We start from the raw sequence: 17120 nt of genomic DNA, 5'->3' as shown, positions 1-17120 counted from the left end.
TAATTCATTACATAAACCGTATAAAACCGACCAAAAAAACCAAACCGTATCACAAAAAAACCGGACCGAAACCGTAATAAAATGGTTCGGTTTCGGACCAAAGATTTTGAAAACCGAAACTAAAAAAACAGAACCGTAATAGAGTAAAATCAAACCAAACCGACCGATGCCCACCCCTAGTAATTATAATGCTCTCGGAGCTATGTTTTTATGAAATCTTTCAACCATTTTATTGGGCCTGGCGATGACTGATAAGAGTTGTTAACCAATACATTGGGCCTACAATAGTGGGCCAAACTTAAAGTCCAATAACATGGCCGCATAACTCTCCAGCGACACCTTCTCCGCCGCCGCCGCCGTTGTGTCACCGGCTGCCATTAATGGAAATGGAAGAAGTTGAAGCAGCAATACCGAATCTATGGCAAGAAGTTCGCGACCTAAGCCTTGGTAACCCACCCCACATAGACCGCCTCTCCACCCCACCAACTCCCCTCCAATTCCTCCGCCACTACGTCACCCCGAACAAGCCCTGCCTAATCTCCGCCGCCGTCACCCACTGGCCGGCACTTACCTCATGGACATCCACCTCCTACCTCCTCGCCGCCCTTTCCTCCTCCGGCCCTGTCTCCCTCCATCTAACCCCCACCGGCCACGCCGACTCTCTCGCCCCCCATCCCATCACCCCTTCCTCCCTCTGCTTCGCCTCCGCCCACGTCCAGAACCTCCCTTTTCAAGAAGCTCTAGAAATGGTTCTACGATCCGGTGAAGACAATAGAGTAGCGTATTTACAACAGCAGAATGACTGCTTCCGCAGTGAGTATGCGGCTCTGGCCGGTGATTGTGAGGAAGATATTCGGTGGGCGAGCGATGCGCTGGGGTGCAAGCCGGAGGCTGTGAATTTGTGGATCGGGAACCAGTTCTCGGAGACTTCATTTCACAAGGATCATTACGAGAATCTGTATGTAGTGATTAGCGGAGAGAAGCGTTTCCTTCTTCTTCCCCCTACAGATGTTCATAGAATGTACATAACAGAGTATCCAGCCGCTCAATATTGCTATAACCAGGTGCCATTTCTCAGTCCCTCACTTTTTTTTTTTCTTTTATTCTTCGTGGCAATAAAATTTGGTATATTCATCATTGCTGGTGGTAGCTAATGGTCTAAGTTCTATTCATGGTAAAAGTGTTTCGAGCTTTTCGAGTTTGAGCTCGAACAGCTTTATACTATTGGAAATTGAGTTTGAGTTAGCATTTACCAACTCATTTGAGCTTGAGCAAGGTCATTTCGATCACAACTCGGGTTTTGTTCGCAGTTTGTGTGGTATATTAGTGGGTGGAAGAGTGATATAGGGTGGACTCTAGAATACTGGTGTCACCATAGTACAAAACAATAATCTTTCCAAGAGTGCAAGCAGTAAAGTTTTTGTTTTTAGATGTTTTCACATGAGGATTATCTGTACTTAATCAGAGGCAAGCGGAAGAAGAATGGATGTCTTGTCATAATGTGTGAAAAGAGTTGGTGCTTTGTTTTTTTGGGAACAAGTTTCTTGGTTCTTGGATGACATATTGTTGCTTCAGTGAGTCAACTTTTAAGATTTGAAGATATCATATCTCAAGAATTATTACAAACTTTTTGAGAGATGTAAGTTCTATCATTTTGGAAACATCAGTTTCAATGGTCCACTGTATTTGAAGAGGAAACTGTTGAGTGATTAAAAAATATTGTATTGGCTTTGAATGGGATGCATTTTTCCAGGACAGGCCAAATCATGGGCAAGAAGGGATCGCCCTTCAAAACAAAATTTTCATGTGTATTTTTCTACGTGTGTAAAGTTTTACATCCATACATTTTCTAGTACCACTCCTTCTACTTCGTTGGTAATCTTTGTCGACTTTTGATTCTAAATACTATGTTACATCACAGGAGAGGGGAGAGTTGACACTGGAGCTAGAAGATCCAGTTCGGTATGTGCCATGGTGCAGTGTGAATCCATGCCCTTCGCCCTGCGAAAAGCAAAGAGAAGTCAATAAATTTCCTTTATATTTCAATGGACCAAAGCCATTTGAAGTGACAGTGAAGGCAGGGGAGATGCTCTACTTGTGAGCTCGAGCTATTCTGTTATTTTTTTTCTTATGTTCTTGCAAGAATTTGAATTTGTATGATAACAATGTTTACTGAACACCATGCAGGCCTAGCACGTGGTTTCATCATGTTAGACAAAGTTCAGACGAGAGAGGACTCACCATCGCGATAAATTACTGTACTGAAATCTTGAAATTTCTTCTATGTTTTGATTTTAAGTGATTGGAGAAATGTATATGTAACCTGGCTTGTGTGGCAGGGTATGATATGGGGTTCGACATCAAGTATGCCTACTTCAATTTCCTGCAATCTATTCCTTATTCGAGGTCCAAGTATCTGATTTTCTGCGAAAATGGTAATGCAAAATCGGATGTTTTTGGGTCGGTTCACGACTCCGGGTATGAATCAGATGTTACTGCTGCATCTATGGAGAAGAACCAAGTCGAGGGGGATGATGATCAAAATCTTGGATCCTAGTCGGAAAATATGTTATGTACGTGTATTGACCAATAGTTCAAATTTATTACAAACTAACACTCGTACAATCGTTTTTTATAACAGAAATTACTTTCGGTAGTGCTTTGACCGCTTTGGGGAATTTAGAAAGACTGAAGCAAGGAAAAGAAGTGCATGCGCAGTTATTACTGGTGGGTTTAGTGGGAATGTTTTTGTTGATAGTAGTTTAGTAGATATGTATGCAAAATGTGGGTTGGTGGAAGACTCGCAACATGTTTTCGATAGAATGGATAGTAAGAACTCAATTTCATGGTGCGCGTTGCTCGGATGATACTGTCGGAAGGGCGACTTCGAAAGGGTTATTGATTTGTTCTGGAATATGGAAATGGATCTTTACAGTTTCGGTACGGTTTTACGTGCCTGTTCTGGTTTGGCTGTTGAGAAGCTTGGAAAGGAGGTACATGGCCAATATTTGAAGAGGGGTGGCTGGAGAGATGTGGTGGTGGAATCGGCTTTGGTTGATCTATACGCTAAATGTGGCTGCGTGGAATTTGCTCTCAGAATTTTCTTGGACATGTCTGTTAAAACTCTGATTACCTGGAACTCGATGATCAGTGGATTTGCTCAGAATGGGAGAGGTGGGGAAGCTGTTAGACTGTTTGATCAGATGATTAAAGAAAGAATTGAACCGGACTACATAAGTTTTATCGGAGTTATATTTGCTTGCAGTCATAGCGGTTTGGTTGACGAAGGGCGTAAACATTTCATCTCAATGTCCAACTATGGGATCAAAGCTGGAATCGAACGTTATAGCTGCATGATCGATCTTTTAGGTCGTTGCGAAGAGATGGAAGAAGCTGAAGAACTGATTATGAATTCGGTATTCAGAAACGACTCGTCACTTTGGGCTTCTCTGCCTGGTGCTTGCGCTACCTCTACTGACCCAACTTTTGCAGAACGGATCGCTGAGAAAATGATTGAACTGAAACCTGATTTTCACTTAAGTTATGTACTACTAGCTAACATTTATAAGGCAGTGGGTCGATGGAAAGATTCTCACAAAATCTTGAATGCCTTTCTGTGGATTCTCTTGATGTTCCCGAAGAGATTTATGCACAGTGAGAATTTTGTTAGTGGAGTTTCTTCCACTTTTACGAGCAAGTGTATTTTTTTGCTTTCATGGTTAACATAATATACATAAGTATTCACAATAAAAGAAAAATATAATCTAATATATACACAAGGCGAGCTTTAGTGTACTAGCTTTTTATAACACAATCTTTGGAGTTGAATTTGAAGAATTTGAGAATATTTGCCCTCTCTCAGGGTATGAGCGGCTCTGATTCTTGAGTGGAGTGAGAAGGGGCTCCTTTGATTTCTTGCTTTTCTTGATGAGAAGCCCAAGTAACCAAATAGAGTCCAGCTACAATGAGAAGTCCTCCAAGAATGCTGTGATAGAAGCCACAAGAGTGTGTGTGATGAGCCTTGAAGGTGGAGTAAAATGGCACAGAAATGCACTGGAAAATGAAACAATGCAAGGGAAGGGTAGGGATTGAACTGGTCACCTTCCAAGATAAATGGGGCTTCCAAGGAAGATCGTGGACAGCAATGTTGATGCCACGGGTTGCAGCGGATAATACAACGCGACTAAGGCGGGGCCAAGAATTTTATTAGTCCATAGTTTAGGCCAGATGCTACAATTCCCTACAAAAGTACGTATCAAGAAAAAAACAATGATGATCGACGCACAAGTGCTGCGTCGTGTAAGAGGACGCAAGATCAAACTCTGCTTGGTTTTGGAATCATGTCTTGACCAGATACATAATGACAAAGGTGAACATAAACACTCCTAAACCACTTCAATCTTCAAACTTCCTTATCAGATGCCATCAAGAAAAATACTGCATGATCGGCCCTGAACAGAACAGAACAGAACAAGGGAAGGAGATAAAACTTACAGCATATAATACAGCAAAAACCTCAGACTGAGTCAACTTCCAATCTGCTGATCCATTTGTCACAGAGAATGAAGTCACTACCACAAACAGAACACCGAAAGCGTATGAATATGCCGTCAAAGATATGCCTGCAGGATATCTTCCCAAAACCGGGGCCTAAAACACCAACATCAAAGTATAAAAGGTCATAGAGATGCATCTGTAGCCACAAAGGATGTATCAACATAACTAATTATATCTCCGAGTAAGGAAATATTCTTAACATTTCATAGCTAGGCTTAGCTTGTACACAATTACAAACACCAAGATTAATCATTTACCTGAATGGCTATATAAGTTGCCATGCACATGCAATTCCCAATCAAGCACAAGACACCTAGGTGCCAATTATCAATCACCAGCTCCAGAATGCTGGACAATATTAACCAACCAGAAGGCTCAGGTTGACCCTTATAAGCGCCACTCATGCCACTTTGTGCTGACAATTCATTTCCTTGATATCCTACCAATGTCGGACCACGGAACACGGCCATTAGAATGGCACCTGAAACACAAACGACGGTACCTCCTAGCTTTGCTTGACCTCCAGTCTTCCACAAGTTCACCGTTTCCGTGCTGTATGTGGATAATTGCACATCATGTTGCAAAAAAAAAAAAGTAGTATGATGAATGAGACGCATACGTAGACTTGCGCGTTCGTGTGAGAGGGAAGAGAACTATGGAAGGCAATAGCAAAAGGAGAGTTCCTAGTTGACCTTACCCCATCATTACAGCCAAAATAAACGTGAAGACTGGAATAGAAGGCTGTATGGCTGATGCATAACTTGGATTCGTGTAACCGAGACCAAGAAGAAACAAAAGTTGGTTGCCGAATACCCTATTCAATACCAATAATGAAAAAGAAAACGATGAATATATACCACTAGCTAGTTTTGCATAAGGGGAGAAAAGGCAAACTTAAACATCATATAAGATAGTCCACTCACCCAGTTAAGCCAAGAATGCAAAATGCTATCAAAAGCCTTCTATTTAAAGGTGGCCTTAGCCCTCTGCAGAATAAGAGTACAAAAAACACCTCTGAGTGCTTCACTTTCAATATCCTCAACAAAAACAAGCTACTTCCTTCTTCCAACTCACTCGTGTGTGATTTCACAATATTAAGTGTTTGGAAATGTAAATTTTATAAAACATTTTCTCATTTTGTCTTTATTTAATTAAGATTTTATAAAGTTAAATAAATTGTATAAGTAGTTAATGATATTAATTTAATATGGTTAAACTGGTAATTGGAAAGCGAGCACTAAATATGAAAATTGAACTATATAATTGAGACGGATGAAACAGAAAATAAATAAGTGGTATGGAGGGCCTAAATATTAGGCCTTGTGTACAATATTTATTTTTAAAAGTTTGATTTTAATATGATATGTTTTTTTTTTTACGATTTGATAGTTTTGTGAGTTTGTTTTGGAGCACACCAAGAAATCATATAATATTTTGCATGGCCTCTTACATAATAGTAATGATAGTTTTGTGAGTTTGTTTTGGAGCACACCAAGAAATCATATAATTTTTTGCATGGCCTCTTACATAATAGTAATGGATAGAATTTTTATAAATGAATAGTTCTTACATAATTGTTCTTGATTGAACTTGGACTAAAAACGAGAAAGCAAGATCGAGTGACGATTAAACTAGAACGAATGTGTACGCGGGTAAAACGCAACGATTCCGTCAAAAGGTGGGTTGGAATTGTTCATAGGCTTTTAGTTTCAATATTAATTAATATTAGAATAATTCAAGTTGTTCAATAAAATAAATAGTAACAATTTTTATATTATATTTGAAACAATTTCAAAGTCTTCAAGTAAAAAAAATGTGAGAAAAAAGGAAGAGAAATCAATGTATTATTTTATCTGAGGTTGGAAGTAATTAGAAAAGAAACGAATTAAATAAATTTATGTTGCTGAGGATAGGGATGGCAATTTTCCCCGCGGGTTCGGGTACCCGTGGGGAAAATCCGAAACGGGGCGGGTTTGGGGAAGTATTTTCGGGTATGGGTTCGGGTTCGGGGATTTTTAAAAATTCCCGAAACATATTGGGGCGGGTTCGGGGATGGAAATAATAATAATAATAATAATATAATAATAATAATAATAATAATAATAATAATACAAATATTTTAATTATAAAATTTTATTAAATCTAAAATATTATTAAAAAAATTAAAATTAAAGTATTATTATTATTTCGTTTATATATTTTTTTATACATTATATATAATACATTCTTTTATGATAGCTTAGTTTTTTATAACATAAAAATATTATTTGAATCTCATTCATTGTACATACACATATAAAATATTTATATTAGTCTAAATATATATATTATTTATTTTGATAAATTTAGAAACAATATATAATTTTAATAAATTTTTGACACATAGTATTTTTCTTTAAAATATTAATTTTTATTTATAGAAATATTTTGTATTTAAAATATTTTTATTAATTTTAAAAGTTAGTTTTATAATAAAAAATTTGACCCAAAATATTTTAGGTATTTTAATATAAAATTGAATAATAATTTTTATATTTTTATATAATAAAATTTACTAATTCATATATATATATTTATATTTATTTATAATATAGATAAATATATATATTTTCGGGTATGGGGATGGAGCTTTGATCCTCGCGGGGATGGGTATGGGGAATCCTCGATAAAAATTAATAGGAATTGGGGCGGGTATGAGTATCAGATTTGAATTCGGGGATGGGAATGACATCTCCATCCCCGAACCGCCCCATTGCCATCCCTAGCTGAGGAGTCGGAGAAACTGGGAGGAAAATAAACCAAAGAATCGTCGATAAATGAGTTTGCACATGAGTTTTAGTCTTTAATTTGAACATGGATAAATAACTTATAAATTTATAATCGAATATTTATATGTGAGATATGTCAGATAACTTTTTTATAAGTAAGATCAAATAAGAAATTCGAGTGAGATGGTCACATGTAATTCTTTGCCAATCGATTAAAAATCATGCCATATAACATTCAAGAAAGCTCAGAGACAAGGAGGAATATATATATATATATATATACTGACCTCTCGCGGAAGAATGCGACGGGGGCGAGGATGGAGAGGGCTAAGAGATCTCTGTAAACGCAGAAAACGAACTGATTTACTCCCACGCTAAGTGCCACTTTGGTGATTACATGGTATCCTCCATAAAATATCTGCACAGCCGCCATCGCCACATGAGCCTTCCACACTTCTGATGATGATGAAGATGATTCCATCCTCTTCTAACCCACTACAGACAGATATATTATATATATATATATATATATATATATTATCTATTATCTATTATCTATTACCTACATAAATATCTATTATTATTATTATTATTACCTACATAAATATACAAGTTTGAATTGTGAGTTTTCTTCAATACCCTCATCATTATTTCATTAATTATTTGGTTTTAATTGTCAATTTATAATTTTGTCCTCATTATTTCATTTAATAATTAATATTTTTGTCATTTTTAAAGTTTTTTAAGGTCTTGCATTTATTTTATATATTAGTCAATTAATTTATTCAAGGTAGATTAATTTTTAATATTTAATTAATATCATTTTTTGTGTCCATTTTATCCAAGGTAAATTAATTGTTAATATTTAATTCATGTCCTAAATCTTTATTTTGACATTTCTATTACCTACATAAATATACAAGTTTGAATTGTGAGTTTCCTTCAATACCCTCATCATTATTTCATTAATTATTTGGTTTTAATTGTCAATTTATAATTTTGTCCTCATTATTTCATTTAATAATTAATATTTTTGTCATTTTCAAAGTTTTTTAAGGTCTTGCATTTATTTTATATATTAGTCAATTAATTTATTCAAGGTAGATTAATTTTTAATATTTAATTAATATCATTTTTTGTGTCCATTTTATCCAAGGTAAATTAATTGTTAATATTTAATTCATGTCCTAAATCTTTATTTTGACATTTTTGATAATGAATTTACAATTTTGTCCTAATTATTTCATTTAATAATTAATATTTTTGTCATTTCCAAGGGTTTTTAAGGCTTTTCATGTCATTTTATAGATTAGTCAATTTATTTATTCAAGTTAGATTAATTGTTAATATTTAATTCATATCATTGTTGTGTGTCCATATAATTATTCAAGGTAAATTAATTGTTAATATTTATTTCATGTCCTAAATCTATATTGTGACACTCATGAAAACAAAAAGTAGTTATTGAAAACTACCTTAATTTTTTCTCTAAAAATAAATTTAAAAAAATATTAATTTTTCGGACTTATTTCAACTTTATTGTCATAGTTACGTTTTTTATTTACTATAATTTTTTAACGTAATATTTTTATTATTAAAATTTTAAGAAAAATAAAAAATTAAATCAAACCATTAAATTTCACCATTGTGTTCAAAACAAGTGAAATCATGTCATAAGTCGATGTTCTATTTCATTTATATAGAAAATATACGCACATCATTTATTCAATCATTCATTTATTTTTTTGAGATTTGATCATCTAACTAAACTTTCTGATATTTTAATTTTTAGAAAGAGATATTATAAAACAAATGGTGACGACTAATTGTGTAATATTTTAGAAATTTTAGGGACTACAAATGTAATCAACAACATCAATATTTTCTTGTCCAAGGTAAAAAAATATACTCATTTCGTCCTACTAATTTAGTCTTGTGTGTATTTTCACATATATATTAAGAAAGTATTTGAAAAAATAAATTTCTCATTTTGCCCTTATTTAGTGAAATTTTAATAAAATAAAATAATTATACATTTTATGAATTTAATAGGTATAAATTGGTAAAAGATTAGTACAAATGATATTTAATATGAAAACTATACTATATAATTGAGAAAGATACAAAATAAATTTATTTTAAATAAGCGAGATATAGCGAGTATGATTATAACTAAGTTTCATATTGATGTTTGTACTACAGTATAATACTTGACTAATATAATCAATTAATTTTAATAATTATGAAATCGTAAAAATTTGCGTGACAAAAAGTAAAAAAACACTACACTCAAATCGATTTTTATGTCAGACAAATTATTCTTATATCTAAGTTACTTAAATCCTTGAAATATTGAGTATAAAAAATATTAACTTGTTTAAAATATGATTGTTCATCCACTAAAAAAAATATTTTTCTTCATATTTTTTTTTCTTCTCATATTTTTTTTCAAATAATATATTTAACATACTGTTCTTAGAAATTATAAATTAATTATTACACTCCATATATAAATATTTTTTATGATATGTAAAACAACATGTACTTTATATGTATATCAAATTTAAAATAATTCGATTGGATTATTATTGGATAAAATTAAGCAAAAAACATATTAATGTCTTACCAAGGCATTGCCGTATAAAATAATGGTTGAAAAACTAGAGGTAATGAGATTAGACGACATAAAATTATTCTCTTCATATACTTGATTAGAGGTTTGAAAAATATTAATATAATATATCTAGACTATAAACTATGTTATTAGCGATAACAATAGAAAAATTAAAAATAATTTATTTCTATACTTATAATCTCGAATAGGAAGAAAAAAAGATAATTTAAAATAATGTCACCAATTCCACTAAATCTAATACTGTAAGAATGTTTTGAACAAAATATTACAAGATTTGAACAAATAAAAGTATAAAGAAAATTTTGGATTGACTGTTGCACATTATATGAATTTGATTTCTGAAAAAATATATTTACTACATATTAATATGTTAAATTTTTTAAAACAAGAGTTTGATGAACTTATGAAAAAATATGTATATATATAATTAATTAAATAATTATTTGTATAATTGAATTAAATACTCTTAGTATATATTTTTATATACTATAACTCACAGAGTTTATATTATAAAAATATTATTTTTATTTTTATATTTTTTGTTAGGATATTGATTATTTTTTATACTAAATTATTATCTAATGTATATTTAAATTTGATTATCGAAGACAAACAAACAAATTTATTCAATAAACTGGAAAAATATACGTAAATTTTTTTTGAATATATTATTATGTATGACCAAGATGATTGAGAATCAAATCAAGTCAAGCTACAACAATTGTCTTATGATTATCATGGTTTATCATAGAAAAAATAATACATGATTTATATTTAATTTATTAATAGAATATCAACATTAATTTCCAAATAAAACTTTTAAATAAAAGAAAAATAGTTTTTTTTGTTCACTAACTTATTTAGTTTTAGCATCTGGTCCACTAAGTTTTCAAAGTTTGTTTTTGGTACGCTAAATTTTAATTCTCAACAATTATTGGTCTAATTGATAACATGACACTGAAAAATACTGATTTGTAATTAAAAAAAACTACTGACATGACGTAAAAATGCTGAGATCAAAAATTGTTGAATTTTCAAATATCACATCAACAATTGGACTAACATTAGTCAAAAATTAAATGTTAGTGCATCAAAACCAAATTTGACAACTCAATGGACTAAAACTCAAATTTGGACAAGTTAATGAATCAAAAAATCATTTCTCTGAAATAAATTACTATTTTCTACTTAAAAATCAATATAAGTAAAATTATAATTTAACATAAATTATTCATGACGCTTGAGATTTTGTACGTATTGTTTAAAATATTAATTGAGTCGTATTGTTACCGTCAATTATAAATTTTGTTAAAGCGAGAAGCGTTAGGTCATACAATTAATATCGACGTCAAGGTCATGATTTCGATTCACATTGATTGAAAGCACATTAATGGATAAGATTATTGTTTGGGTGCAATAATTGTCCTTCTCTTGGATTGAAAAATTAAAACATGTGTTTGTTTGTTCTGTTCTACGATTTAAAAGATTTGAGTTGCACAGTTACCATAAACTATAGCTTTTAATAACAGACAAATCACTTGATCCTACAGTTTATAACAAATATATATATATATATATATATATATATATATATATATACTACGCTTTTCAATAAATATATAACATATGTTATTTCTTTAAAGTTGTCAGTTAAAAAATAAATTAAACTCAAGGTATAAACATATAATATCACTAAAAAAAAAAAGATCAAGAACCGACAAATATCACAAAAAAATTAAAAGGCGTAATATTTCTGCTTCACCTGCTAATTGGATATTGAATCATAGTGACTGAAGTTTAAACTTGCCAGTAAAAAGTATAACACCTGCTTTTAATAAAGATAAACATTTGAAATTTGATAATTTTGGTCTCAATCAAATAAAATTATAATTACGTGCAATGTACGTACATTTTTCTAGTATATATATATATATATATATATATATATATATATATATATGAGTTATTTTATGGCGCCCAACACTATATGCCCACTTCATGCCCACCATGTACAATAGATGAGTTGACCGGTACAATAGATGAGTTATATATATATATATATATATATATACTGTAGCTGTGAGGTTTTGGAGGGATATCAGTTATTTTATTACATTTTATATGATATATCATTTTCGACTCCATTTAATTAATATATATAGCTAGGAATACTATTCACAGTTTCAAATGGGTTCATATGTATGTATATATATATTTTTGAGAATATATGTATCTATATTATATATATTAAGAAAGAGTATCTTAGTAGTCTCTTGGTATGCTCATTTTTTTTATTTTTCAAAAAGAAATCAAGGGGAGAAATTATAAAATTACCAAAAAAAAATTAAAGTCAAACACTTGAAAGACATAAATTTATATTATACTATATATTAAACAAGAGCACCTTAGTAGTTTCTTGGTATACTCATTTTTTATTAATTTTTTTCAAAAAAAAATCAAGGGAGAAATTATCAAATTACCAAAAAAAAATTTAAAGGCAAACACTTGAAAGACATAAATTTATATTATATACACACAGAATATAATATTTGTATATAACGCTACACACGCAATGCGTGTACGATGCGGCTAGTATTATTGAGGGTAACCTAACGTGTCTAGATAAATATTTTTCTCGGTTGCCAAAATTACCCTTTAATTTTAATATTTTGGAAAATATTTTAATTTGAACTTAAAAAAGTGTAAAATGATGGTTTTAATTTGATTCGAGGATGCATTATGCCAAGAAACTTAAATTATATAAGGTAGTTGTCAAATACCCAAATATGTACTATATATAGAATCCATTGAATTTATCAGGGCACACTTTCACGCTTCATGGTGGGTGAAATGCGAATCATGTGAATTGTATTATAATCTCAAAATTGTAAAAATAAAATAAAATAAAAAACATTCGCTTTCATGATGGCGATTCCATTTTAAAAAATTATGAGTGTGGATCACGATGGACGAGGGGAAAGAAATATATATATATACATTTTCAACTCTTCAACAATATTTTCCCACTTCATCCTCGACCACTAAAAATCGGATTTTAGTTTTTTTTTTTTTCACATAACTAAAACACGGCACCGAGTTTTAGTGGTCGGAAATGAGTTAACTATCATTAGTTGGGTAGCTAAAAATTTCTATGTATATATATATTGTTTGATTTATTATTTAATTATATATATTTTATATGCTCCTTTGCGTTAATAAATTATTTTGCTTCATGATTTTGTGCTACAATTTAAATGATTTTTAAATCAGATTAATAATATTATAATATTTTTATAATAATAGTACCATCAACAACAACGACAATAATACTAGAATAACAATCGTTAGTTTAGCCTATTGTTTTATTAATACTTACATTTCGGAGCCACGTTGCGTGCTTGTACAATCTGATTTTGTTTTTAATTTGTTTTTGTTTCATAAACGAAATCTCATAATATAATAGCAAAATCACATGATATAATTGTTATAAAAATTGATGCACGATATATTATTTTTGGTATATTTAGCATTATTCTAGATATTTTCACATAAATTCCATTTTATTCGGTTGACGAAACTTTAAAAGTTGATAATTTGGATTGATTATTTTGAAAATTTTATTATTAGTTTTAAATATATTGGTCAATTTAGTTCAATTCTTTATTTTTTAGAAATTTGAACATTCTAACTAAGGGAGTGTTTGAAATCACTAAAAAAAAGTGTTGTTAAATTTTGAATTAAAAAATCACTTTTGTATGTTTCATAAATCCAAATTATGCGTTAGCATATGCTTAACTTAATTGAAATTCAAAGGCTACTCATATGATGATTATGATTCTGCAAAAGTGATTCTAATAAAAAGATCAATGTTAAAATCATTCTAATAACTTATTTATCAAACACTACCCAATTTTGATTTTTAGATTTTCACATTTGTTTTCAAATACTACCAACTTTTGATTTTTCTTAACTCTTTTATAATCTATAAATTTAATCACTTCTACAAAATCATAATATTTTGCAAAAACTCCCTAAATCTGAGAAATAAGCTGTTATAATTATAATACAAGTTTCGTCATCCAAATTCATCCACCCATCCCAAACTTGTTTCACCTTTAAGCTTAATTTACATGAGACCAGTGTCGCGGATTGGATGATAAGGGGTAAGAATTGACACCAGAGAAATAACAATAGGAAAATAATGCAGGTGTAGAATTTAAACATAGTTTAAACATAATAATCAGTGGCCGTGGATAGGATGCTTAGGATAAGAAATGACACCAGAAAAATAATAATAGTGTAGAATTTAAACAAAATATTGAGAGTTCTTAAAAAGAACGCCACAATTAATAAATGATAGTGGGTTTTTGCAACGCCACAATTAAAATGCGGAATTTAATTGCAGAAAAGTAAACTGCAGAAATTTAAAATCACTTTAATATTATAGTTTCTCCAGTTTTTGATATATATGATCAAAAATTATATGCAGAACATATTTTTGCAAAGAATTCCACGAAAATTAAAGGACTAAGCAGTTTAACTGACCATGTAATACTATATAAATCTGTACAATGTTTGATTTTATGCAATTTAAATCTGCACAAGTATTAAAAAGATTTATTGTATCAATTTGAAAGTTTTCTGAAAATATGACTTTATTTTTTAGAGTTATTTTCTAAAAGTTATTTTTCTTAATACAAAAAGATTCTGAAATTTGTTCAATATTTTGAATGTTTTGTGATTCATCTTCTTCTGAAGAACTTTCGACGTTTATGTTTTGAAGAATCAACTTTACTGCTTAAGAATTTTGTAGTTGTTTTTCTTTTAATTTTTTTATTTCTAATTTTATTCCTTTTATATCTTTTTGTAAATCTTGAATAGTCACATTTTTTTATTTTCTTACCTTTATCTAAAATATTGGTTTAGTCATAAGTATTTTTAGATGTGTTTGGTAATATTTTATTTTATTCTTTATTATTTAATGATTTCAAGATTTTTTCTAGATAGTCTTTTTGAATATTGAGATCATTGATATTTTTTAATACATCTAAGAGAAGTAATTAATATTTTGAAAGCATATTAATTTGACTTTCTGATTCTTTAGTGGATGTGATTTATTCATCAATATGTAAAGATTCATCGGAATTAGAATTTTCAAGTTCTGTATTTTCATAAGAGTTAGAGGAATCGATTAAGAGATTGGAAATTTTATTAAATAATTCTTCGTCTAGTTCTAATTCATTCAATTTTTTTTATTTAATCTACAATAGTTTGCATTATGACATGTTTTATGGCATCTATAACATTCAATATCTCCAAAGGATTTTTTAAGTTTTTGTTTGAAATTATTTGGTTTTCTGAAAGGTTTTTTATAAAGTTTTTTATAATATTCTTCATTTGGTTTATTATATATATTTCGATTTCTCCTAAAACTTTTTCTATATGGTTTTTTGTAAGTTTTTTGACAATCTCCTAAGCATTTAGAAGAAGATGGTTTATTAGTATTTATATCGAATTGTTTACAAAAAGTTATCAATTCTTATTTTGTTCTTTTCATTTCTCATTTTAACTGTTTTTGTAGTTTTACATCTTGACATATTTTTAAGTCTTCCTGTTGAGTCAGATTAATTAATTGACCATAAGTAAATTCATTGTAAGATATTATTTGATTACTATTATTTTCTCTAATATTATTTCTTACATTTTCTCCTAAAAGGGTTGGTAAACCTGCATTTAATTTTGCTTTCCAACCTTTTATCTGACCAGAGAACCATGCTATGAGGTGTACAACAATGGTTTTATCTTGACTCCCAATTTGGGTTTTATAAGCATTTGCAATCATAGTCATTTGTTGTAAAAGGCTAAGCATATTATATTTTGTCATTATTGTAATATCCAAAAAATTCATAAATCTATTCGTGATTTATTACAAGAATTTTAAATGATTTTAAGTTATTTCATTTGATTATTTATGATTTAAACGTCATTCTTAATTAAATGATTTTATGTGTTGTGTAAATGATTTAAAAGTGAATAATTCATGTTTTAAAAATATACTTTTATTTATTGTGTTAAATTGTTTTAATAGTTTTATGCAATTCATTTATGAAATGTAAAGTTGTGATTTAAATTAATTTATGTTAGGTATATGTCTAACATATTTTTATGTCTTGCTAAATAATTTAAATGTTTTCACGATGGAATTGATCCTGGACTGCGGGACGATGCTAACCTAGAGACGAGGTGATAGAGTATATTTTTATGAGTGTTTCAAGTATAATATTGTCATAGTTTTATTTTAAACCTCGAGTGAGATTATATTTTACTAGACCGAGTTGTGACGTGTTGATCTAACTGCATTTTAAGTAGTCAACACATGCTTTGTATTAAATTTGGCATTCCCTACTTATCTACTCCCTACCCCATCCTTAATAACCCTTGTCCCCCTCGTTCACTCACTTGTCTCCCCTTTTCCTCACTACCACACGTCCAACACCCATTTTCCAATCATTCTTCATCTTCTTCTTTTGTTCTTCTCTCGGGTTCCTCCATTTCCAAGTTAGTTTAGCTTCCAAAATTCCGTTTGTGCCAAGGTTAGCTCGTTGACGAGGTTTCGGATCATCTCAACCTTCATTTAAGGCAAGTACAAATTTTAAAGGTTTTGAAACCACCATTCAAAATATATTTATTTTGATATGAAAAGATATATGTTGAGATATGTATGCATGAATTTCAAGAATTTCAAGAGCATGAAGTTTTGATTTTAAGGGTTTTAAGATCATGTTATGTGATAGTGTGAAATTGTAAAGCATAAGTCGTTCTTGTCATGTTCTTGAATTTGATTCAAGAGATACATGTTTCTTTTAAGTTTTGATGTGTTCTTGATGTTTTAAGGGGCGTTTTATTTAAATTATATAGCGTAGAAAATACTATATTTTTAAGTATTGAGTTAATTTGAGTTAAAGCTTTGAAATATTTCATGTGCTGAATTGTCTCGGATTAGCGACATTCATTATTATTTTGAAGATAAAAATTATTGTACTGATTCAAATTATATGAGGCCACTTTTATTGGAAAGATAGATTATTTATCTACAACTTTTATGTTTTGAGTTTTGTCAAAATCATTTTGAAAAATTGGCCAAAATTGCCCCGAAGTGT

The 17120-nt window shown here is 30.2% G+C and overlaps 2 protein-coding genes and 1 pseudogene across 2 annotated transcripts; 2 read left to right on the top strand and 1 right to left on the bottom strand.

Moving 5' to 3' along the window:
• The first annotated feature begins 329 nt into the window (after positions 1–329).
• Positions 330–2644, top strand: LOC140878015 (lysine-specific demethylase JMJ32). Its single transcript, XM_073281620.1, has 4 exons — positions 330–1064; positions 1922–2097; positions 2188–2258; positions 2340–2644. The coding sequence occupies exons 1-4, from the start codon at positions 381–383 to the stop codon at positions 2555–2557; spliced, it is 1149 nt and encodes a 382-aa protein (XP_073137721.1). The 5' UTR covers positions 330–380; the 3' UTR covers positions 2558–2644.
• A 271-nt stretch (positions 2645–2915) lies between these two features.
• Positions 2916–3728, top strand: LOC140878028 (pentatricopeptide repeat-containing protein At1g03540-like). Its single transcript, XM_073281631.1, has one exon. The coding sequence runs from the start codon at positions 2916–2918 to the stop codon at positions 3726–3728; it is 813 nt and encodes a 270-aa protein (XP_073137732.1).
• Positions 3729–3850: 122 nt separating this feature from the next.
• Positions 3851–7806, bottom strand: LOC140878021 (WAT1-related protein At4g19185-like; annotated as a pseudogene).
• Between the last annotated feature and the right edge of the window lie 9314 nt (positions 7807–17120).

Source organism: Henckelia pumila, chromosome 1 (assembly GCF_033568475.1).
Source record: "Henckelia pumila isolate YLH828 chromosome 1, ASM3356847v2, whole genome shotgun sequence".
In the NCBI taxonomy this organism is placed as follows: domain Eukaryota; kingdom Viridiplantae; phylum Streptophyta; class Magnoliopsida; order Lamiales; family Gesneriaceae; genus Henckelia; species Henckelia pumila.
The sequence above is the reverse complement of the archived record's forward strand: the minus strand, read 5'-3'. Positions and strand labels throughout refer to the sequence as shown.